Consider the following 23,773-nt stretch of genomic DNA (forward strand, 5'->3'; position numbering starts at 1 on the left):
TGCGTGAAATCGCTCAGGACTTTAAGACTGACTTGCGATTCCAGAGCTCGGCTGTTATGGCCCTGCAGGAAGCTAGCGAAGCCTATCTGGTTGGTCTCTTTGAAGATACCAACTTGTGTGCCATTCATGCCAAACGTGTCACCATAATGCCGAAGGACATCCAATTAGCGCGACGCATCCGCGGCGAGCGTGCTTAAGTTGGCAAGGCTTCAATTGGCAGCCAAAGCCCTAGCATACTCTACAATCGGTCCTTTTCAGGACCACAAACCACATTCAATGAGATTTAAATTTTTCTTTTGCAGCCTATTTATAAAAGAATATATATTAGAATATAATATTATATATAGAAAATAATAACAGAATTGATATTCTATATTTTGTCTTTGTGTTAAGTTCAGCTGAATATATTATTGAAATGTTTATAAGGGGCAAACGGCACTGAAACTTCAAACATTTCTAAAAAATAGAAATTCTGCTAATGAAAGAATCGAAATATTGTTATTTTAATTGTTAGCCCAACATTAATAAAATAAAAGAAAAGGTTAATATAAAAACAGTTGTTTTATATTTTTTATTAGTGCTAACTTCCTTTAGAACACTGAAATAGTCATACGGAGCAAGAACCACGTTACCTTCAAACATCTATAAAAAATCAAAATTCTGCGAATGACAGTTTGGAAATAATGTAATTATATCGGTCAGTCCAATATTTAGAAAGTAACAGAAAACTATAACATAAAGATTGTTAATTAAAATTTTTTCTTAGTTTTAACTAAATTTGGGAATATTATTGAAGAGGTCGTACGGGGCCAGTGGAACTGCCCCTTCAACCGTCTGTAAAAAATAAAAGATCTGTAAAAACTTGTTTTGAAATTGGTTAATTACGTAGGGAAATTCAATATCTAATATACAAAAGAAAGAGATAATACAAAAAAGATTGCTTTATATTTTATTATTAAATAAAAACATTGTATGACATACTATATGAAGGCTGATATATGGTAGGGAAATTGATTTATTTTGGACAAATTATTTATAAAAATGCATGAAAACTTTAATCTACTAAAGCAAACACGTTATTATGTTAGGAAAATATTAAAAATCCATTGTTTTTGACAATATATGTATTTTTTAGAATCAAAAACTATTGCTGAATGATGCCGTAGAGCAAACTTTTTATGTAGTTCATTGTCAACTTAAATCAAGTAATAAAGTATCTCAAACAATAATAGACGCTCCTTTTTTAGGTTTTCCTAAAGGTCGAAAGTTGAAGTTGTAATAAACTTCGGGAATCTCTAAATTATTTTCATGATTTCTAATTTAAAAACATGTTTTTCTATAAATTGCTCTAGATAAAAATGTGAATATTCAAGTTCAATCAACATTAAATAGTCACTAAAACCATATATCAACATTTGAAAAATTCATAGTGAAAAAATAATTATTTAAGAATGTAGAACTATTAAAACTTACTTTTTATAAATATTTTAAACACTTAATATTTAAAAAAAAAGTTTGCACTTCAAGCAAACATCAACATAGTAAATGACTGCTGGCAGTCGTATTGTCAAAGTGCTCTCCTCCTCGATTCTCATCCGAGCGAGGGAGGTTGGCAAGCAGCGCGCGGACCATTTTCTGAAGAAAAAAAGTGTTCTTAGTGAAGAAAAATGTCTGATTCTGCAGTTGCAACGTCCGCTTCTCCAGTGGCTGCCCCCTCCGCGACAGTTGAGAAAAAGGTGGCCCAAAAAAAGGCATCTGGATCTGCCGGCACAAAGGCAAAGAAAGCCAATGCGGCGCTGTCACATCCGCCAACTCAGCAAATGGTGGACGCTTCGATTAAAAATTTAAAGGAACGTGGCGGCTCATCACTTCTGGCAATAAAAAAATATATCACTGCCACTTATAAATGCGACGCCCAAAAGTTAGCTCCATTCATCAAGAAGTACTTAAAATCGGCCGTGGTCAATGGAAAGCTTATCCAAACAAAGGGAAAGGGTGCATCTGGATCATTTAAACTTTCGGCCTCCGCCAAGAAGGATAAGGATCCGAAGGCGAAGTCGAGGGTTTTGTCTGCTGAGAAAAAAGTGGAAAGCAAGAAGGTAGCATCCAAGAAGACTGGTGCTTCCTCCAAAAAAACTGCCGCTGGGGCTGCTGACAAAAAGCCCAAGGCTAAGAAGGCTGTGGCCACCAAAAAGACTGCCGAGAAAAAGAAAACCGAGAAGGCAAAAGCCAAGGATGCTAAGAAAACTGGAATCGTAAAGTCGAAGCCCGCCGCAACAAAGGCGAAAGCGACCGCGACCGCAGCGAAGTCGAAGGCTACAGCAGCCAAAGCCCCAAAGGCAAAGCCAGCGGCGTCTGCAAAACCCAAAAAGACTGCGAAGAAAGCAGCGGTTTCTGCTACGGCCAAGAAGCCGAAAGCAAAGACTACGGCCGCCAAGAAGTAAATTGTGAAAAAGTACAGTAGTTAGTACATGTTCGCAATCAAAATTTTAGATTTCAACATCTGAAATTTGTTTAAACAAGCCCTTTTCAGGGCTACAACGATTCGTTGCAAGAGAAAAAACTTTCATTTAAATGCTATTTGAAAATTAAAATGCTCCATTAATTTTATTGGCAACCATCGCGTCGTGTCTGGTTATTGAATTACGTTGCTTTTTGAGCGTATTGAGTTTTCGTTTCCGATTTTTTGGTATATATCTAAACAAATTTGAACAATTTTAACCCCATAGTGGGAATGGATAAGTTGAAATCGACGATATATTGAAAAATACATTTCCTTGGTGAAACACATTGTGGCCCTGAAAAGGGCCGTTTTGGATTAATGTCCGCAGCATTCGTAGGAACAAATTATTTGGAGCTGGTGTACTTGGTGACAGCCTTGGTTCCCTCACTGACAGCATGCTTGGCCAACTCTCCCGGCAGAAGCAGGCGAACAGCCGTTTGGATTTCTCGACTGGTGATGGTCGAGCGCTTGTTGTAGTGAGCCAGACGAGACGCCTCGGCAGCAATGCGCTCGAAAATATCATTTACAAAGCTGTTCATGATGCTCATCGCCTTAGATGAAATGCCGGTGTCAGGATGGACCTGCTTGAGAACCTTGTAAATGTAGATGGCATAGCTCTCCTTCCTCTTGCGCTTCTTTTTCTTGTCGGTCTTGGTGATATTCTTCTGAGCCTTGCCAGCCTTCTTGGCTGCCTTTCCACTAGTTTTCGGCGGCATTATTCACTTTACTTATATTTTCACAAACACAATTCACTTATAATAATGTGGCTCCGAACGCGTTCATTTTTATACTTTTTTACGAACAATCATTTCACGTCTAAGTCACCCACCCCTAACTGAAAGCGCTGGCAGACGAAAAAGTATAAATATTTCCCTGCCGGGGTTCGGCCAGCATTCGTGTTCCGTGTGTAAAGTGAACTAAGTGAAATAAACGCAAAGCAAAATGTCTGGACGTGGAAAAGGTGGCAAAGTGAAGGGAAAGGCAAAGTCCCGCTCCAACCGTGCCGGTCTTCAATTCCCTGTGGGCCGTATTCACCGTCTGCTCCGGAAGGGCAACTACGCCGAGCGTGTTGGTGCAGGCGCTCCAGTTTACCTAGCAGCCGTAATGGAATATCTGGCCGCTGAAGTTCTGGAGTTGGCAGGCAATGCTGCTCGTGACAACAAGAAGACTAGAATTATTCCGCGTCATTTACAGCTGGCCATCCGCAACGACGCACTATGGGAAATTTGACCCCTTTTTCTGGCCAAAACCCATTTTCTGAAAGTCGGAATATTACAATAATATTTAGTGTACGCATTCATAATTGACCAATCTTTAGTGCTGCATACCAGAAATTTTAATAGATGGCGCCACAACAAAGAAATCAGCTGTTAAAAACAGCTGTTGCGCGTACACAAAACAACAATCTGCAACATTAAGTTTTTCTTTCGTTACAAAAGTTATAATATCTTTGGAACCAAAGCGTTAATTTCAATTCTGTAAAAAGTATTTTAATCAGTGGGCCTTCTATTAGGCGTTTGCAACATTCAATAGAAAAAAAAAAACTAGTGTTGTCCCAGTAATTTAGTAAAAATCTTAGTTGCTTTACAAAAGTATTTTTTTTATAATGCCTAACTTTGAATAGAGATTTAAAGTGATTGCAGCAGATTGCATCAATGAAATATACCTCATGTTGTAGCTTATTTAATTCTTGTTCAGATTATTGTAATTTTAAAAACCACTTTTACCGATTTTGGGAGAATTTATAGATTTTAGACTTAACCCTACTTTTCCAAATTCAGAGTAATCTCATGCTAAACGGGAGTTAAACAAAATTGTTTTGTTATTTTAATTAGTACTATTGTTGTTAAATTCTGTAAAATAATTAAGTATATAAGCTCTATCACAAAATCAGTTGTTTTTGCTGAGATTAGAAAAAGCATACAAAATGAAAGAAAGCCTTTACGAAAATTAATAATATAAATATAAGGGACTGTGCCACGCCCCCAGTTTTTGGGGTACGTTTAGATATGGTCTAGTGCAAATTAATGCAAAAAAAAAAAATTAAATATCTTTATTCGTTCTGGAGTTATAAATTACAAAAAATAGAAAGGGCGGTGCCACGCCCACAATTTTTGGTACCATAAAAGATATGGACTAGTGTAACCCCATACAAAAAACACCAATTGAATATCTCTCCCCGTTCTGGAGTTATTAATTTAGGCCAGAAAAAGTGGTCAAATTTCCCATAGTGCGACGAGGAGTTAAACAAGCTGCTCTCCGGCGTCACTATTGCCCAAGGTGGAGTCTTGCCGAATATTCAGGCTGTTCTGTTGCCCAAAAAGACCGAGAAGAAGGCTTAAACTAAACGTTTCAAAAGTTGAAAACCTACTTGTACATAAAATCATCAATCAAACCGTCCATTTCAGGACGACCAAATTGTTACCAAAGATTTGAAAAATTTTTTAACTACGTTACTATTATGTTGTATTGAATAAATTATACAAAAAATTATTTTAGGAATTGTCATATTTTATTTATATATGCAGTAAGATTTTTCAAATTTTCTATTATATAAAATATAAAGTAGTTTTTTTATTTTTCGCACTCCACGATGCGTTGATATACACACGGTGTCTGAATTCAGTACAGTCTGTACAAAGCCATGTTATGAATCTATCAATATATACACACTACCTGAAGAAGCAATCAATGATCGACATTTAGTTTGATGCAATAGCGGACTACCTCATTCTTGGGGTTCCCAACCAATAAAAGGAAATATTTTTTGAAAATGTACCTCCTTTTAAAAAGTTAGTGGTGGTCCTGAAAAGGACCGATTGCTTAATAAAAGTACAGGACTTTTTTTTTAACCGCCAAATCCGTAGAGAGTGCGGCCTTGCCTCTTCAGAGCGTACACAACATCCATGGCTGTAACAGTCTTTCTCTTAGCGTGTTCGGTGTAGGTGACGGCATCACGAATTACGTTCTCCAAGAAAACCTTCAGAACACCACGCGTTTCCTCGTATATGAGTCCAGATATGCGCTTCACACCGCCACGACGAGCCAAACGGCGGATAGCAGGCTTCGTGATACCTTGGATGTTATCACGAAGCACTTTGCGATGACGCTTGGCGCCACCTTTTCCCAATCCCTTGCCTCCTTTACCACGACCAGTCATTATTCACTGTTTTATACTATTCTGCACACACACAGTCCGAAAGTCACTGAAGAACTAATTTCAACATTTTCTGTGTGCCTCTATTTATACGTAAAACGCCAAAAACCCGAGAGAGTACGAATGATATGTTCGTTTCGTTCCTCGCTCGTCAATGAGATGGCCTCTGTTTCTCTTTCTCTTTCTCACCATCCACGCTTGCTATATAAGTAGGTAGCAAATGCTCTGATCGTTTATTGTGTTTTGAAACGTGAAGTAGTGAACGTGAACTGTGGTGAAACTCAAATCGGAAATGGCTCGTACCAAGCAAACTGCACGTAAATCGACTGGTGGAAAGGCGCCACGCAAACAACTGGCTACTAAGGCCGCTCGCAAGAGCGCCCCTGCGACTGGAGGTGTAAAGAAGCCCCACCGCTATCGCCCTGGAACAGTGGCCTTGCGTGAGATCCGTCGCTACCAAAAGAGCACAGAGCTTCTGATCCGCAAACTGCCTTTCCAGCGTCTGGTGCGTGAAATCGCTCAGGACTTTAAGACTGACTTGCGATTCCAGAGCTCGGCTGTTATGGCCCTGCAGGAAGCTAGCGAAGCCTATCTGGTTGGTCTCTTTGAAGATACCAACTTGTGTGCCATTCATGCCAAACGTGTCACCATAATGCCGAAGGACATCCAATTAGCGCGACGCATCCGCGGCGAGCGTGCTTAAGTTGGCAAGGCTTCAATTGGCAGCCAAAGCCCTAGCATACTCTACAATCGGTCCTTTTCAGGACCACAAACCACATTCAATGAGATTTAAATTTTTCTTTTGCAGCCTATTTATAAAAGAATATATATTAGAATATAATATTATATATAGAAAATAATAACAGAATTGATATTCTATATTTTGTCTTTGTGTTAAGTTCAGCTGAATATATTATTGAAATGTTTATAAGGGGCAAACGGCACTGAAACTTCAAACATTTCTAAAAAATAGAAATTCTGCTAATGAAAGAATCGAAATATTGTTATTTTAATTGTTAGCCCAACATTAATAAAATAAAAGAAAAGGTTAATATAAAAACAGTTGTTTTATATTTTTTATTAGTGCTAACTTCCTTTAGAACACTGAAATAGTCATACGGAGCAAGAACCACGTTACCTTCAAACATCTATAAAAAATCAAAATTCTGCGAATGACAGTTTGGAAATAATGTAATTATATCGGTCAGTCCAATATTTAGAAAGTAACAGAAAACTATAACATAAAGATTGTTAATTAAAATTTTTTCTTAGTTTTAACTCAATTTGGGAATATTATTGAAGAGGTCGTACGGGGCCAGTGGAACTGCCCCTTCAACCGTCTGTAAAAAATAAAAAATCTGTAAAAACTTGTTTTGAAATTGGTTAATTACGTAGGGAAATTCAATATCTAATATACAAAAGAAAGAGATAATACAAAAAAGATTGCTTTATATTTTATTATTAAATAAAAACATTGTATGACATACTATATGAAGGCTGATATATGGTAGGGAAATTGATTTATTTTAGACAAATTATTTATAAAAATGCATGAAAACTTTAATCTACTAAAGCAAACACGTTATTATTTTAAGAAAATATTAAAAATCCATTGTTTTTGACAATATATGTATTTTTTAGAATCAAAAACTATTGCTGAATGATGCCGTAGAGCAAACTTTTTATGTAGTTCATTGTCAACTTAAATCAAGTAATAAAGTATCTCAAACAATAATAGACGCTCCTTTTTTAGGTTTTCCTAAAGGTCGAAAGTTGAAGTTGTAATAAACTTCGGGAATCTCTAAATTATTTTCATGATTTCTAATTTAAAAACATGTTTTTCTATAAATTGCTCTAGATAAAAATGTTAATATTCAAGTTCAATCAACATTAAAAAGTCACTAAAACCATATATCAACATTTGAAAAATTCATAATGAAAAACTAATTATTTAAGAATGTAGAACTATTAAAACTTACTTTTAATAAATATTTTAAACACTTAATATTTTAAAAAAAAGTTTGCACTTCAAGCAAACATCAACATAGTAAATGACTGCTAGCAGTCGTATTGTCAAAGTGCTCTCCTCCTCGATTCTCATCCGAGCGAGGGAGGTTGGCAAACAGCGCGCGGACCATTTTCTGAAGAAAAAAAGTGTTCTTAGTGAAGAAAAATGTCTGATTCTGCAGTTGCAACGTCCGCTTCTCCAGTGGCTGCCCCCTCCGCGACAGTTGAGAAAAAGGTGGCCCAAAAAAAGGCATCTGGATCTGCCGGCACAAAGGCAAAGAAAGCCAATGCGGCGCCGTCACATCCGCCAACTCAGCAAATGGTGGACGCTTCGCTTAAAAATTTAAAGGAACGTGGCGGCTCATCACTTCTGGCAATAAAAAAATATATCACTGCCACTTATAAATGCGACGCCCAAAAGTTAGCTCCATTCATCAAGAAGTACTTAAAATCGGCCGTGGTCAATGGAAAGCTTATCCAAACAAAGGGAAAGGGTGCATCTGGATCATTTAAACTTTCGGCCTCCGCCAAGAAGGATAAGGATAAGGATCCGAAGGCGAAGTCGAGGGTTTTGTCTGCTGAGAAAAAAGTGGAAAGCAAGAAGGTAGCATCCAAGAAGACTGGTGCTTCCTCCAAAAAAACTGCCGCTGGGGCTGCTGACAAAAAGCCCAAGGCTAAGAAGGCTGTGGCCACCAAAAAGACTGCCGAGAAAAAGAAAACCGAGAAGGCAAAAGCCAAGGATGCTAAGAAAACTGGAATCGTAAAGTCGAAGCCCGCCGCAACAAAGGCGAAAGCGACCGCGACCGCAGCGAAGTCGAAGGCTACAGCAGCCAAAGCCCCAAAGGCAAAGCCAGCGGCGTCTGCAAAACCCAAAAAGACTGCGAAGAAAGCAGCGGTTTCTGCTACGGCCAAGAAGCCGAAAGCAAAGACTACGGCCGCCAAGAAGTAAATTGTGAAAAAGTACAGTAGTTAGTACATGTTCGCAATCAAAATTTTAGATTTCAACATCTGAAATTTGTTTAAACAAGCCCTTTTCAGGGCTACAACGATTCGTTGCAAGAGAAAAAACTTTCATTTAAATGCTATTTGAAAATTAAAATGCTCCATTAATTTTATTGGCAACCATCGCGTCGTGTCTGGTTATTGAATTACGTTGCTTTTTGAGCGTATTGAGTTTTCGTTTCCGATTTTTTGGTATATATTTAAACAAATTTGAACAATTTTAACCCCATAGTGGGAATGGATAAGTTGAAATCGACGATATATTGAAAAATACATTTCCTTGGTGAAACACATTGTGGCCCTGAAAAGGGCCGTTTTGGATTAATGTCCGCAGCATTCGTAGGAACAAATTATTTGGAGCTGGTGTACTTGGTGACAGCCTTGGTTCCCTCACTGACAGCATGCTTGGCCAACTCTCCCGGCAGAAGCAGGCGAACAGCCGTTTGGATTTCTCGACTGGTGATGGTCGAGCGCTTGTTGTAGTGAGCCAGACGAGACGCCTCGGCAGCAATGCGCTCGAAAATATCATTTACAAAGCTGTTCATGATGCTCATCGCCTTAGATGAAATGCCGGTGTCAGGATGGACCTGCTTGAGAACCTTGTAAATGTAGATGGCATAGCTCTCCTTCCTCTTGCGCTTCTTTTTCTTGTCGGTCTTGGTGATATTCTTCTGAGCCTTGCCAGCCTTCTTGGCTGCCTTTCCACTAGTTTTCGGCGGCATTATTCACTTTACTTATATTTTCACAAACACAATTCACTTATAATAATGTGGCTCCGAACGCGTTCATTTTTATACTTTTTTACGAACAATCATTTCACGTCTAAGTCACCCACCCCTAACTGAAAGCGCTGGCAGACGAAAAAGTATAAATATTTCCCTGCCGGGGTTCGGCCAGCATTCGTGTTCCGTGTGTAAAGTGAACTAAGTGAAATAAACGCAAAGCAAAATGTCTGGACGTGGAAAAGGTGGCAAAGTGAAGGGAAAGGCAAAGTCCCGCTCCAACCGTGCCGGTCTTCAATTCCCTGTGGGCCGTATTCACCGTCTGCTCCGGAAGGGCAACTACGCCGAGCGTGTTGGTGCAGGCGCTCCAGTTTACCTAGCAGCCGTAATGGAATATCTGGCCGCTGAAGTTCTGGAGTTGGCAGGCAATGCTGCTCGTGACAACAAGAAGACTAGAATTATTCCGCGTCATTTACAGCTGGCCATCCGCAACGACGAGGAGTTAAACAAGCTGCTCTCCGGCGTCACTATTGCCCAAGGTGGAGTCTTGCCGAATATTCAGGCTGTTCTGTTGCCCAAAAAGACCGAGAAGAAGGCTTAAACTAAACGTTTCAAAAGTTGAAAACCTACTTGTACATAAAATCATCAATCAAACCGTCCATTTCAGGACGACCAAATTGTTACCAAAGATTTGAAAAATTTTTAACTACGTTACTATTATGTTGTATTGAATAAATTATACAAAAAATTATTTTAGGAATTGTCATATTTTATTTATATATGCAGTAAGATTTTTCAAATTTTCTATTATATAAAATATAAAGTAGTTTTTTTATTTTTCGCACTCCACGATGCGTTGATATACACACGGTGTCTGAATTCAGTACAGTCTGTACAAAGCCATGTTATGAATCTATCAATATATACACACTATACTCTCAATTTGGTCTACCTGAAGAAGCAATCAATGATCGACATTTAGTTTGATGCAATAGCGGACTACCTCATTCTTGGGATTCCCAACCAATAAAAGGAAATATTTTTTGAAAATGTACCTCCTTTTAAAAAGTGAGTGGTGGTCCTGAAAAGGACCGATTGCTTAATAAAAGTACAGGACTTTTTTTTTAACCGCCAAATCCGTAGAGAGTGCGGCCTTGCCTCTTCAGAGCGTACACAACATCCATGGCTGTAACAGTCTTTCTCTTAGCGTGTTCGGTGTAGGTGACGGCATCACGAATTACGTTCTCCAAGAAAACCTTCAGAACACCACGCGTTTCCTCGTATATGAGTCCAGATATGCGCTTCACACCGCCACGACGAGCCAAACGGCGGATAGCAGGCTTCGTGATACCTTGGATGTTATCACGAAGCACTTTGCGATGACGCTTGGCGCCACCTTTTCCCAATCCCTTGCCTCCTTTACCACGACCAGTCATTATTCACTGTTTTATACTATTCTGCACACACACAGTCCGAAAGTCACTGAAGAACTAATTTCAACATTTTCTGTGTGCCTCTATTTATACGTAAAACGCCAAAAACCCGAGAGAGTACGAATGATATGTTCGTTTCGTTCCTCGCTCGTCAATGAGATGGCCTCTGTTTCTCTTTCTCTTTCTCACCATCCACGCTTGCTATATAAGTAGGTAGCAAATGCTCTGATCGTTTATTGTGTTTTGAAACGTGAAGTAGTGAACGTGAACTGTGGTGAAACTCAAATCGGAAATGGCTCGTACCAAGCAAACTGCACGTAAATCGACTGGTGGAAAGGCGCCACGCAAACAACTGGCTACTAAGGCCGCTCGCAAGAGCGCCCCTGCGACTGGAGGTGTAAAGAAGCCCCACCGCTATCGCCCTGGAACAGTGGCCTTGCGTGAGATCCGTCGCTACCAAAAGAGCACAGAGCTTCTGATCCGCAAACTGCCTTTCCAGCGTCTGGTGCGTGAAATCGCTCAGGACTTTAAGACTGACTTGCGATTCCAGAGCTCGGCTGTTATGGCCCTGCAGGAAGCTAGCGAAGCCTATCTGGTTGGTCTCTTTGAAGATACCAACTTGTGTGCCATTCATGCCAAACGTGTCACCATAATGCCGAAGGACATCCAATTAGCGCGACGCATCCGCGGCGAGCGTGCTTAAGTTGGCAAGGCTTCAATTGGCAGCCAAAGCCCTAGCATACTCTACAATCGGTCCTTTTCAGGACCACAAACCACATTCAATGAGATTTAAATTTTTCTTTTGCAGCCTATTTATAAAAGAATATATATTAGAATATAATATTATATATAGAAAATAATAACAGAATTGATATTCTATATTTTGTCTTTGTGTTAAGTTCAGCTGAATATATTATTGAAATGTTTATAAGGGGCAAACGGCACTGAAACTTCAAACATTTCTAAAAAATAGAAATTCTGCTAATGAAAGAATCGAAATATTGTTATTTTAATTGTTAGCCCAACATTAATAAAATAAAAGAAAAGGTTAATATAAAAACAGTTGTTTTATATTTTTTATTAGTGCTAACTTCCTTTAGAACACTGAAATAGTCATACGGAGCAAGAACCACGTTACCTTCAAACATCTATAAAAAATCAAAATTCTGCGAATGACAGTTTGGAAATAATGTAATTATATCGGTCAGTCCAATATTTAGAAAGTAACAGAAAACTATAACATAAAGATTGTTAATTAAAATTTTTTCTTAGTTTTAACTCAATTTGGGAATATTATTGAAGAGGTCGTACGGGGCCAGTGGAACTGCCCCTTCAACCGTCTGTAAAAAATAAAAGATCTGTAAAAACTTGTTTTGAAATTGGTTAATTACGTAGGGAAATTCAATATCTAATATACAAAAGAAAGAGATAATACAAAAAAGATTGCTTTATATTTTATTATTAAATAAAAACATTGTATGACATACTATATGAAGGCTGATATATGGTAGGGAAATTGATTTATTTTAGACAAATTATTTATAAAAATGCATGAAAACTTTAATCTACTAAAGCAAACACGTTATTATTTTAAGAAAATATTAAAAATCCATTGTTTTTGACAATATATGTATTTTTTAGAATCAAAAACTATTGCTGAATGATGCCGTAGAGCAAACTTTTTATGTAGTTCATTGTCAACTTAAATCAAGTAATAAAGTATCTCAAACAATAATAGACGCTCCTTTTTTAGGTTTTCCTAAAGGTCGAAAGTTGAAGTTGTAATAAACTTCGGGAATCTCTAAATTATTTTCATGATTTCTAATTTAAAAACATGTTTTTCTATAAATTGCTCTAGATAAAAATGTTAATATTCAAGTTCAATCAACATTAAAAAGTCACTAAAACCATATATCAACATTTGAAAAATTCATAATGAAAAACTAATTATTTAAGAATGTAGAACTATTAAAACTTACTTTTAATAAATATTTTAAACACTTAATATTTTAAAAAAAAGTTTGCACTTCAAGCAAACATCAACATAGTAAATGACTGCTAGCAGTCGTATTGTCAAAGTGCTCTCCTCCTCGATTCTCATCCGAGCGAGGGAGGTTGGCAAACAGCGCGCGGACCATTTTCTGAAGAAAAAAAGTGTTCTTAGTGAAGAAAAATGTCTGATTCTGCAGTTGCAACGTCCGCTTCTCCAGTGGCTGCCCCCTCCGCGACAGTTGAGAAAAAGGTGGCCCAAAAAAAGGCATCTGGATCTGCCGGCACAAAGGCAAAGAAAGCCAATGCGGCGCCGTCACATCCGCCAACTCAGCAAATGGTGGACGCTTCGCTTAAAAATTTAAAGGAACGTGGCGGCTCATCACTTCTGGCAATAAAAAAATATATCACTGCCACTTATAAATGCGACGCCCAAAAGTTAGCTCCATTCATCAAGAAGTACTTAAAATCGGCCGTGGTCAATGGAAAGCTTATCCAAACAAAGGGAAAGGGTGCATCTGGATCATTTAAACTTTCGGCCTCCGCCAAGAAGGATAAGGATAAGGATCCGAAGGCGAAGTCGAGGGTTTTGTCTGCTGAGAAAAAAGTGGAAAGCAAGAAGGTAGCATCCAAGAAGACTGGTGCTTCCTCCAAAAAAACTGCCGCTGGGGCTGCTGACAAAAAGCCCAAGGCTAAGAAGGCTGTGGCCACCAAAAAGACTGCCGAGAAAAAGAAAACCGAGAAGGCAAAAGCCAAGGATGCTAAGAAAACTGGAATCGTAAAGTCGAAGCCCGCCGCAACAAAGGCGAAAGCGACCGCGACCGCAGCGAAGTCGAAGGCTACAGCAGCCAAAGCCCCAAAGGCAAAGCCAGCGGCGTCTGCAAAACCCAAAAAGACTGCGAAGAAAGCAGCGGTTTCTGCTACGGCCAAGAAGCCGAAAGCAAAGACTACGGCCGCCAAGAAGTAAATTGTGAAAAAGTACAGTAGTTAGTACATGTTCGCAATCAAAATTTTAGATTTCAACATCTGAAATTTGTTTAAACAAGCCCTTTTCAGGGCTACAACGATTCGTTGCAAGAGAAAAAACTTTCATTTAAATGCTATTTGAAAATTAAAATGCTCCATTAATTTTATTGGCAACCATCGCGTCGTGTCTGGTTATTGAATTACGTTGCTTTTTGAGCGTATTGAGTTTTCGTTTCCGATTTTTTGGTATATATTTAAACAAATTTGAACAATTTTAACCCCATAGTGGGAATGGATAAGTTGAAATCGACGATATATTGAAAAATACATTTCCTTGGTGAAACACATTGTGGCCCTGAAAAGGGCCGTTTTGGATTAATGTCCGCAGCATTCGTAGGAACAAATTATTTGGAGCTGGTGTACTTGGTGACAGCCTTGGTTCCCTCACTGACAGCATGCTTGGCCAACTCTCCCGGCAGAAGCAGGCGAACAGCCGTTTGGATTTCTCGACTGGTGATGGTCGAGCGCTTGTTGTAGTGAGCCAGACGAGACGCCTCGGCAGCAATGCGCTCGAAAATATCATTTACAAAGCTGTTCATGATGCTCATCGCCTTAGATGAAATGCCGGTGTCAGGATGGACCTGCTTGAGAACCTTGTAAATGTAGATGGCATAGCTCTCCTTCCTCTTGCGCTTCTTTTTCTTGTCGGTCTTGGTGATATTCTTCTGAGCCTTGCCAGCCTTCTTGGCTGCCTTTCCACTAGTTTTCGGCGGCATTATTCACTTTACTTATATTTTCACAAACACAATTCACTTATAATAATGTGGCTCCGAACGCGTTCATTTTTATACTTTTTTACGAACAATCATTTCACGTCTAAGTCACCCACCCCTAACTGAAAGCGCTGGCAGACGAAAAAGTATAAATATTTCCCTGCCGGGGTTCGGCCAGCATTCGTGTTCCGTGTGTAAAGTGAACTAAGTGAAATAAACGCAAAGCAAAATGTCTGGACGTGGAAAAGGTGGCAAAGTGAAGGGAAAGGCAAAGTCCCGCTCCAACCGTGCCGGTCTTCAATTCCCTGTGGGCCGTATTCACCGTCTGCTCCGGAAGGGCAACTACGCCGAGCGTGTTGGTGCAGGCGCTCCAGTTTACCTAGCAGCCGTAATGGAATATCTGGCCGCTGAAGTTCTGGAGTTGGCAGGCAATGCTGCTCGTGACAACAAGAAGACTAGAATTATTCCGCGTCATTTACAGCTGGCCATCCGCAACGACGAGGAGTTAAACAAGCTGCTCTCCGGCGTCACTATTGCCCAAGGTGGAGTCTTGCCGAATATTCAGGCTGTTCTGTTGCCCAAAAAGACCGAGAAGAAGGCTTAAACTAAACGTTTCAAAAGTTGAAAACCTACTTGTACATAAAATCATCAATCAAACCGTCCATTTCAGGACGACCAAATTGTTACCAAAGATTTGAAAAATTTTTTAACTACGTTACTATTATGTTGTATTGAATAAATTATACAAAAAATTATTTTAGGAATTGTCATATTTTATTTATATATGCAGTAAGATTTTTCAAATTTTCTATTATATAAAATATAAAGTAGTTTTTTTATTTTTCGCACTCCACGATGCGTTGATATACACACGGTGTCTGAATTCAGTACAGTCTGTACAAAGCCATGTTATGAATCTATCAATATATACACACTATACTCTCAATTTGGTCTACCTGAAGAAGCAATCAATGATCGACATTTAGTTTGATGCAATAGCGGACTACCTCATTCTTGGGATTCCCAACCAATAAAAGGAAATATTTTTTGAAAATGTACCTCCTTTTAAAAAGTGAGTGGTGGTCCTGAAAAGGACCGATTGCTTAATAAAAGTACAGGACTTTTTTTTTAACCGCCAAATCCGTAGAGAGTGCGGCCTTGCCTCTTCAGAGCGTACACAACATCCATGGCTGTAACAGTCTTTCTCTTAGCGTGTTCGGTGTAGGTGACGGCATCACGAATTACGTTCTCCAAGAAAACCTTCAGAACACCACGCGTTTCCTCGTATATGAGTCCAGATATGCGCTTCACACCGCCACGACGAGCCAAACGGCGGATAGCAGGCTTCGTGATACCTTGGATGTTATCACGAAGCACTTTGCGATGACGCTTGGCGCCACCTTTTCCCAATCCCTTGCCTCCTTTACCACGACCAGTCATTATTCACTGTTTTATACTATTCTGCACACACACAGTCCGAAAGTCACTGAAGAACTAATTTCAACATTTTCTGTGTGCCTCTATTTATACGTAAAACGCCAAAAACCCGAGAGAGTACGAATGATATGTTCGTTTCGTTCCTCGCTCGTCAATGAGATGGCCTCTGTTTCTCTTTCTCTTTCTCACCATCCACGCTTGCTATATAAGTAGGTAGCAAATGCTCTGATCGTTTATTGTGTTTTGAAACGTGAAGTAGTGAACGTGAACTGTGGTGAAACTCAAATCGGAAATGGCTCGTACCAAGCAAACTGCACGTAAATCGACTGGTGGAAAGGCGCCACGCAAACAACTGGCTACTAAGGCCGCTCGCAAGAGCGCCCCTGCGACTGGAGGTGTAAAGAAGCCCCACCGCTATCGCCCTGGAACAGTGGCCTTGCGTGAGATCCGTCGCTACCAAAAGAGCACAGAGCTTCTGATCCGCAAACTGCCTTTCCAGCGTCTGGTGCGTGAAATCGCTCAGGACTTTAAGACTGACTTGCGATTCCAGAGCTCGGCTGTTATGGCCCTGCAGGAAGCTAGCGAAGCCTATCTGGTTGGTCTCTTTGAAGATACCAACTTGTGTGCCATTCATGCCAAACGTGTCACCATAATGCCGAAGGACATCCAATTAGCGCGACGCATCCGCGGCGAGCGTGCTTAAGTTGGCAAGGCTTCAATTGGCAGCCAAAGCCCTAGCATACTCTACAATCGGTCCTTTTCAGGACCACAAACCACATTCAATGAGATTTAAATTTTTCTTTTGCAGCCTATTTATAAAAGAATATATATTAGAATATAATATTATATATAGAAAATAATAACAGAATTGATATTCTATATTTTGTCTTTGTGTTAAGTTCAGCTGAATATATTATTGAAATGTTTATAAGGGGCAAACGGCACTGAAACTTCAAACATTTCTAAAAAATAGAAATTCTGCTAATGAAAGAATCGAAATATTGTTATTTTAATTGTTAGCCCAACATTAATAAAATAAAAGAAAAGGTTAATATAAAAACAGTTGTTTTATATTTTTTATTAGTGCTAACTTCCTTTAGAACACTGAAATAGTCATACGGAGCAAGAACCACGTTACCTTCAAACATCTATAAAAAATCAAAATTCTGCGAATGACAGTTTGGAAATAATGTAATTATATCGGTCAGTCCAATATTTAGAAAGTAACAGAAAACTATAACATAAAGATTGTTAATTAAAATTTTTTCTTAGTTTTAACTCAATTTGGGAATATTATTGAAGAGGTCGTACGGGGCCAGTGGAACTGCCCTTCAACCGTCTGTAAAAAATAAAAGATCTGTAAAAACTTGTTTTGAAATTGGTTAATTACGTAGGGAAATTCAATATCTAATATACAAAAGAAAGAGATAATACAAAAAAGATTGCTTTATATTTTATTATTAAATAAAAACATTGTATGACATACTATATGAAGGCTGATATATGGTAGGGAAATTGATTTATTTTAGACAAATTATTTATAAAAATGCATGAAAACTTTAATCTACTAAAGCAAACACGTTATTATTTTAAGAAAATATTAAAAATCCATTGTTTTTGACAATATATGTATTTTTTAGAATCAAAAACTATTGCTGAATGATGCCGTAGAGCAAACTTTTTATGTAGTTCATTGTCAACTTAAATCAAGTAATAAAGTATCTCAAACAATAATAGACGCTCCTTTTTTAGGTTTTCCTAAAGGTCGAAAGTTGAAGTTGTAATAAACTTCGGGAATCTCTAAATTATTTTCATGATTTCTAATTTAAAAACATGTTTTTCTATAAATTGCTCTAGATAAAAATGTTAATATTCAAGTTCAATCAACATTAAAAAGTCACTAAAACCATATATCAACATTTGAAAAATTCATAATGAAAAACTAATTATTTAAGAATGTAGAACTATTAAAACTTACTTTTAATAAATATTTTAAACACTTAATATTTTAAAAAAAAGTTTGCACTTCAAGCAAACATCAACATAGTAAATGACTGCTAGCAGTCGTATTGTCAAAGTGCTCTCCTCCTCGATTCTCATCCGAGCGAGGGAGGTTGGCAAACAGCGCGCGGACCATTTTCTGAAGAAAAAAAGTGTTCTTAGTGAAGAAAAATGTCTGATTCTGCAGTTGCAACGTCCGCTTCTCCAGTGGCTGCCCCTCCGCGACAGTTGAGAAAAAGGTGGCCCAAAAAAAGGCATCTGGATCTGCCGGCACAAAGGCAAAGAAAGCCAATGCGGCGCCGTCACATCCGCCAACTCAGCAAATGGTGGACGCTTCGCTTAAAAATTTAAAGGAACGTGGCGGCTCATCACTTCTGGCAATAAAAAAATATATCACTGCCACTTATAAATGCGACGCCCAAAAGTTAGCTCCATTCATCAAGAAGTACTTAAAATCGGCCGTGGTCAATGGAAAGCTTATCCAAACAAAGGGAAAGGGTGCATCTGGATCATTTAAACTTTCGGCCTCCGCCAAGAAGGATAAGGATAAGGATCCGAAGGCGAAGTCGAGGGTTTTGTCTGCTGAGAAAAAAGTGGAAAGCAAGAAGGTAGCATCCAAGAAGACTGGTGCTTCCTCCAAAAAAACTGCCGCTGGGGCTGCTGACAAAAAGCCCAAGGCTAAGAAGGCTGTGGCCACCAAAAAGACTGCCGAGAAAAAGAAAACCGAGAAGGCAAAAGCCAAGGATGCTAAGAAAACTGGAATCGTAAAGTCGAAGCCCGCCGCAACAAAGGCGAAAGCGACCGCGACCGCAGCGAAGCCGAAGGCTACAGCAGCCAAAGCCCCAAAGGCAAAGCCAGCGGCGTCTGCAAAACCCAAAAAGACTGCGAAGAAAGCAGCGGTTTCTGCTACGGCCAAGAAGCCGAAAGCAAAGACTACGGCCGCCAAGAAGTAAATTGTGAAAAAGTACAGTAGTTAGTACATGTTCGCAATCAAAATTTTAGATTTCAACATCTGAAATTTGTTTAAACAAGCCCTTTTCAGGGCTACAACGATTCGTTGCAAGAGAAAAAACTTTCATTTAAATGCTATTTGAAAATTAAAATGCTCCATTAATTTTATTGGCAACCATCGCGTCGTGTCTGGTTATTGAATTACGTTGCTTTTTGAGCGTATTGAGTTTTCGTTTCCGATTTTTTGGTATATATTTAAACAAATTTGAACAATTTTAACCCCATAGTGGGAATGGATAAGTTGAAATCGACGATATATTGAAAAATACATTTCCTTGGTGAAACACATTGTGGCCCTGAAAAGGGCCGTTTTGGATTAATGTCCGCAGCATTCGTAGGAACAAATTATTTGGAGCTGGTGTACTTGGTGACAGCCTTGGTTCCCTCACTGACAGCATGCTTGGCCAACTCTCCCGGCAGAAGCAGGCGAACAGCCGTTTGGATTTCTCGACTGGTGATGGTCGAGCGCTTGTTGTAGTGAGCCAGACGAGACGCCTCGGCAGCAATGCGCTCGAAAATATCATTTACAAAGCTGTTCATGATGCTCATCGCCTTAGATGAAATGCCGGTGTCAGGATGGACCTGCTTGAGAACCTTGTAAATGTAGATGGCATAGCTCTCCTTCCTCTTGCGCTTCTTTTTCTTGTCGGTCTTGGTGATATTCTTCTGAGCCTTGCCAGCCTTCTTGGCTGCCTTTCCACTAGTTTTCGGCGGCATTATTCACTTTATTTATATTTTCACAAACACAATTCACTTATCATAATGTGGCTCCGAACGCGTTCATTTTTATACTTTTTTACGAACAATCATTTCAGGTCTAAGTAACCTACCCCTAACTGAAAGCGCTGGCAGACGAAAAAGTATAAATATTTCCCTGCCGGGGTTCGGCCAGCATTCGTGTTCCGTGTGTAAAGTGAACTAAGTGAAATAAACGCAAAGCAAAATGTCTGGACGTGGAAAAGGTGGCAAAGTGAAGGGAAAGGCAAAGTCCCGCTCCAACCGTGCCGGTCTTCAATTCCCTGTGGGCCGTATTCACCGTCTGCTCCGGAAGGGCAACTACGCCGAGCGTGTTGGTGCAGGCGCTCCAGTTTACCTAGCAGCCGTAATGGAATATCTGGCCGCTGAAGTTCTGGAGTTGGCAGGCAATGCTGCTCGTGACAACAAGAAGACTAGAATTATTCCGCGTCATTTACAGCTGGCCATCCGCAACGACGAGGAGTTAAACAAGCTGCTCTCCGGCGTCACTATTGCCCAAGGTGGAGTCTTGCCGAATATTCAGGCTGTTCTGTTGCCCAAAAAGACCGAGAAGAAGGCTTAAACTAAACGTTTCAAAAGCTGAATACCTACTTGTACATAAAATCATCAATCAAACCGTCCTTTTCAGGACGACCAAATTGTTACCAAAGATTTGAAAAATTTTTTAACTACGTTACTATTATGTTGTATTGAATAAATTATACAAAAAATTATTTTAGGAATTGTCATATTTTATTTATATATGCAGTAAGATTTTTCAAATTTTCTATTATATAAAATATAAAGTAGTTTTTTTATTTTTCGCACTCCACGATGCGTTGATATACACACGGTGTCTGAATTCAGTACAGTCTGTACAAAGCCATGTTATGAATCTATCAATATATACACACTATACTCTCAATTTGGTCTACCTGAAGAAGCAATCAATGATCGACATTTAGTTTGATGCAATAGCGGACTACCTCATTCTTGGGGTTCCCAACCAATAAAAGGACATATTTTTTGAAAATGTACCTCCTTTTAAAAAGTTAGTGGTGGTCCTGAAAAGGACCGATTGCTTAATAAAAGTACAGGACTTTTTTTTTAACCGCCAAATCCGTAGAGAGTGCGGCCTTGCCTCTTCAGAGCGTACACAACATCCATGGCTGTAAGTCTTTCTCTCAGCGTGTTCGGTGTAGGTGACGGCATCACGAATTACGTTCTCCAAGAAAACCTTCAGAACACCACGCGTTTCCTCGTATATGAGTCCAGATATGCGCTTCACACCGCCACGACGAGCCAAACGGCGGATAGCAGGCTTCGTGATACCTTGGATGTTATCACGAAGCACTTTGCGATGACGCTTGGCGCCACCTTTTCCCAATCCCTTGCCTCCTTTACCACGACCAGTCATTATTCACTGTTTTATACTATTCTGCACACACACAGTCCGAAAGTCACTGAAGAACTAATTTCAACATTTTCTGTGTGCCTCTATTTATACGTAAAACGCCAAAAACCCGAGAGAGTACGAATGATATGTTCGTTTCGTTCCTCGCTCGTCAATGAGATGGCCTCTGTTTCTCTTTCTCTTTCTCACCATCCACGCTTGCTATATAAGTAGGTAGCAAATGCTCTGATCGTTTATTGTGTTTTGAAACGTGAAGTAGTGAACGTGAACTGTGGTGAAACTCAAATCGGAAATGGCTCGTACCAAGCAAACTGCACGTAAATCGACTGGTGGAAAGGCGCCACGCAAACAACTGGCTACTAAGGCCGCTCGCAAGAGCGCCCCTGCGACTGGAGGTGTAAAGAAGCCCCACCGCTATCGCCCTGGAACAGTGGCCTTGCGTGAGATCCGTCGCTACCAAAAGAGCACAGAGCTTCTGATCCGCAAACTGCCTTTCCAGCGTCTGGTGCGTGAAATCGCTCAGGACTTTAAGACTGACTTGCGATTCCAGAGCTCGGCTGTTATGGCCCTGCAGGAAGCTAGCGAAGCCTATCTGGTTGGTCTCTTTGAAGATACCAACTTGTGTGCCATTCATGCCAAACGTGTCACCATAATGCCGAAGGACATCCAATTAGCGCGACGCATCCGCGGCGAGCGTGCTTAAGTTGGCAAGGCTTCAATTGGCAGCCAAAGCCCTAGCATACTCTACAATCGGTCCTTTTCAGGACCACAAACCACATTCAATGAGATTTAAATTTTTCTTTTGCAGCCTATTTATAAAAGAATATATATTAGAATATAATATTATATATAGAAAATAATAACAGAATTGATATTCTATATTTTGTCTTTGTGTTAAGTTCAGCTGAATATATTATTGAAATGTTTATAAGGGGCAAACGGCACTGAAACTTCAAACATTTCTAAAAAATAGAAATTCTGCTAATGAAAGAATCGAAATATTGTTATTTTAATTGTTAGCCCAACATTAATAAAATAAAAGAAAAGGTTAATATAAAAACAGTTGTTTTATATTTTTTATTAGTGCTAACTTCCTTTAGAACACTGAAATAGTCATACGGAGCAAGAACCACGTTACCTTCAAACATCTATAAAAAATCAAAATTCTGCGAATGACAGTTTGGAAATAATGTAATTATATCGGTCAGTCCAATATTTAGAAAGTAACAGAAAACTATAACATAAAGATTGTTTATTAAAATTTTTTCTTAGTTTTAACTCAATTTGGGAATATTATTGAAGAGGTCGTACGGGGCCAGTGGAACTGCCCCTTCAACCGTCTGTAAAAAATAAAAGATCTGTAAAAACTTGTTTTGAAATTGGTTAATTACGTAGGGAAATTCAATATCTAATATACAAAAGAAAGAGATAATACAAAAAAGATTGCTTTATATTTTATTATTAAATAAAAACATTGTATGACATACTATATGAAGGCTGATATATGGTAGGGAAATTGATTTATTTTAGACAAATTATTTATAAAAATGCATGAAAACTTTAATCTACTAAAGCAAACACGTTATTATTTTAAGAAAATATTAAAAATCCATTGTTTTTGACAATATATGTATTTTTTAGAATCAAAAACTATTGCTGAATGATGCCGTAGAGCAAACTTTTTATGTAGTTCATTGTCAACTTAAATCAAGTAATAAAGTATCTCAAACAATAATAGACGCTCCTTTTTTAGGTTTTCCTAAAGGTCGAAAGTTGAAGTTGTAATAAACTTCGGGAATCTCTAAATTATTTTCATGATTTATAATTTAAAAACATGTTTTTCTATAAATTGCTCTAGATAAAAATGTGAATATTCAAGTTCAATAAAAAAATATATCACTGCCACTTATAAATGCGACGCCCAAAAGTTAGCTCCATTCATCAAGAAGTACTTAAAATCGGCCGTGGTCAATGGAAAGCTTATCCAAACAAAGGGAAAGGGTGCATCTGGATCATTTAAACTTTCGGCCTCCGCCAAGAAGGATAAGGATAAGGATCCGAAGGCGAAGTCGAGGGTTTTGTCTGCTGAGAAAAAAGTGGAAAGCAAGAAGGTAGCATCCAAGAAGACTGGTGCTTCCTCCAAAAAAACTGCCGCTGGGGCTGCTGACAAAAAGCCCAAGGCTAAGAAGGCTGTGGCCACCAAAAAGACTGCCGAGAAAAAGAAAACCGAGAAGGCAAAAGCCAAGGATGCTAAGAAAACTGGAATCGTAAAGTCGAAGCCCGCCGCAACAAAGGCGAAAGCGACCGCGACCGCAGCGAAGCCGAAGGCTACAGCAGCCAAAGCCCCAAAGGCAAAGCCAGCGGCGTCTGCAAAACCCAAAAAGACTGCGAAGAAAGCAGCGGTTTCTGCTACGGCCAAGAAGCCGAAAGCAAAGACTACGGCCGCCAAGAAGTAAATTGTGAAAAAGTACAGTAGTTAGTACATGTTCGCAATCAAAATTTTAGATTTCAACATCTGAAATTTGTTTAAACAAGCCCTTTTCAGGGCTACAACGATTCGTTGCAAGAGAAAAAACTTTCATTTAAATGCTATTTGAAAATTAAAATGCTCCATTAATTTTAT

General features: G+C 39.1%; 14 protein-coding genes and 2 pseudogenes across 15 annotated transcripts; 8 read left to right on the forward strand and 8 right to left on the reverse strand.

Annotated features, from left to right (window-relative positions):
• The first annotated feature begins 1,629 nt into the window (after positions 1-1,629).
• LOC120322176 (histone H1) lies at positions 1,630-23,694 on the forward strand. Of its 2 annotated transcripts, XM_039377232.2 has the most exons (2): positions 1,630-1,885; positions 23,042-23,694. In XM_039377232.2, exons 1-2 carry the CDS (start codon positions 1,668-1,670, stop codon positions 23,604-23,606), a joined length of 783 nt encoding a protein of 260 aa, XP_039233166.1. In that variant the 5' UTR covers positions 1,630-1,667; the 3' UTR covers positions 23,607-23,694. The 2 variants fall into 2 exon arrangements, with proteins under 2 accessions (XP_039233166.1, XP_039233167.1); XM_039377233.2 differs by lacking the exon at positions 23,042-23,694 and having other exon boundaries at positions 1,630-2,532.
• LOC6539222 (histone H2B) lies at positions 2,799-3,261 on the reverse strand. Its single transcript, XM_002086085.4, has one exon. It carries the CDS (start codon positions 3,217-3,219, stop codon positions 2,848-2,850), a length of 372 nt encoding a protein of 123 aa, XP_002086121.1. The 5' UTR covers positions 3,220-3,261; the 3' UTR covers positions 2,799-2,847.
• LOC26535831 (histone H2A) lies at positions 3,380-3,748 on the forward strand. Its single transcript, XM_015189761.3, has one exon. The coding sequence runs from the start codon at positions 3,446-3,448 to the stop codon at positions 3,731-3,733; it is 288 nt and encodes a 95-aa protein (XP_015045247.2). The 5' UTR covers positions 3,380-3,445; the 3' UTR covers positions 3,734-3,748.
• Positions 5,307-5,722, reverse strand: LOC120322212 (histone H4). The gene has a single exon (XM_039377269.2). It carries the CDS (start codon positions 5,661-5,663, stop codon positions 5,352-5,354), a length of 312 nt encoding a protein of 103 aa, XP_039233203.1. The 5' UTR covers positions 5,664-5,722; the 3' UTR covers positions 5,307-5,351.
• Positions 7,801-8,704, forward strand: LOC6529212 (histone H1). The gene has a single exon (XM_002090183.4). The coding sequence runs from the start codon at positions 7,834-7,836 to the stop codon at positions 8,614-8,616; it is 783 nt and encodes a 260-aa protein (XP_002090219.3). The 5' UTR covers positions 7,801-7,833; the 3' UTR covers positions 8,617-8,704.
• LOC6529211 (histone H2B) lies at positions 8,971-9,433 on the reverse strand. Its single transcript, XM_002090182.4, has one exon. It carries the CDS (start codon positions 9,389-9,391, stop codon positions 9,020-9,022), a length of 372 nt encoding a protein of 123 aa, XP_002090218.1. The 5' UTR covers positions 9,392-9,433; the 3' UTR covers positions 8,971-9,019.
• Positions 9,555-10,060, forward strand: LOC120322196 (histone H2A). Its single transcript, XM_039377253.2, has one exon. The coding sequence runs from the start codon at positions 9,618-9,620 to the stop codon at positions 9,990-9,992; it is 375 nt and encodes a 124-aa protein (XP_039233187.1). The 5' UTR covers positions 9,555-9,617; the 3' UTR covers positions 9,993-10,060.
• LOC120322220 (histone H4) lies at positions 10,471-10,886 on the reverse strand. The gene has a single exon (XM_039377276.2). The coding sequence runs from the start codon at positions 10,825-10,827 to the stop codon at positions 10,516-10,518; it is 312 nt and encodes a 103-aa protein (XP_039233210.1). The 5' UTR covers positions 10,828-10,886; the 3' UTR covers positions 10,471-10,515.
• LOC120322179 (histone H1-like) lies at positions 12,965-13,868 on the forward strand. Its single transcript, XM_039377236.2, has one exon. It carries the CDS (start codon positions 12,998-13,000, stop codon positions 13,778-13,780), a length of 783 nt encoding a protein of 260 aa, XP_039233170.1. The 5' UTR covers positions 12,965-12,997; the 3' UTR covers positions 13,781-13,868.
• LOC120322201 (histone H2B) lies at positions 14,135-14,597 on the reverse strand. The gene has a single exon (XM_039377258.2). It carries the CDS (start codon positions 14,553-14,555, stop codon positions 14,184-14,186), a length of 372 nt encoding a protein of 123 aa, XP_039233192.1. The 5' UTR covers positions 14,556-14,597; the 3' UTR covers positions 14,135-14,183.
• LOC120322198 (histone H2A) lies at positions 14,719-15,224 on the forward strand. Its single transcript, XM_039377255.2, has one exon. It carries the CDS (start codon positions 14,782-14,784, stop codon positions 15,154-15,156), a length of 375 nt encoding a protein of 124 aa, XP_039233189.1. The 5' UTR covers positions 14,719-14,781; the 3' UTR covers positions 15,157-15,224.
• LOC120322211 (histone H4) lies at positions 15,636-16,051 on the reverse strand. Its single transcript, XM_039377268.2, has one exon. It carries the CDS (start codon positions 15,990-15,992, stop codon positions 15,681-15,683), a length of 312 nt encoding a protein of 103 aa, XP_039233202.1. The 5' UTR covers positions 15,993-16,051; the 3' UTR covers positions 15,636-15,680.
• Positions 18,136-19,031, forward strand: LOC120322180 (annotated as a pseudogene).
• LOC120322199 (histone H2B) lies at positions 19,298-19,759 on the reverse strand. The gene has a single exon (XM_039377256.2). It carries the CDS (start codon positions 19,716-19,718, stop codon positions 19,347-19,349), a length of 372 nt encoding a protein of 123 aa, XP_039233190.1. The 5' UTR covers positions 19,719-19,759; the 3' UTR covers positions 19,298-19,346.
• On the forward strand, positions 19,883-20,384 carry LOC120322194 (histone H2A). The gene has a single exon (XM_039377251.2). The coding sequence runs from the start codon at positions 19,945-19,947 to the stop codon at positions 20,317-20,319; it is 375 nt and encodes a 124-aa protein (XP_039233185.1). The 5' UTR covers positions 19,883-19,944; the 3' UTR covers positions 20,320-20,384.
• LOC120322224 lies at positions 20,799-21,221 on the reverse strand (annotated as a pseudogene).
• Positions 23,695-23,773: the final 79 nt, after the last annotated feature.

Source organism: Drosophila yakuba, unplaced genomic scaffold, assembly GCF_016746365.2.
Source record: "Drosophila yakuba strain Tai18E2 unplaced genomic scaffold, Prin_Dyak_Tai18E2_2.1 Segkk15_quiver_pilon_scaf, whole genome shotgun sequence".
Lineage (NCBI taxonomy): Eukaryota > Metazoa > Arthropoda > Insecta > Diptera > Drosophilidae > Drosophila > Drosophila yakuba.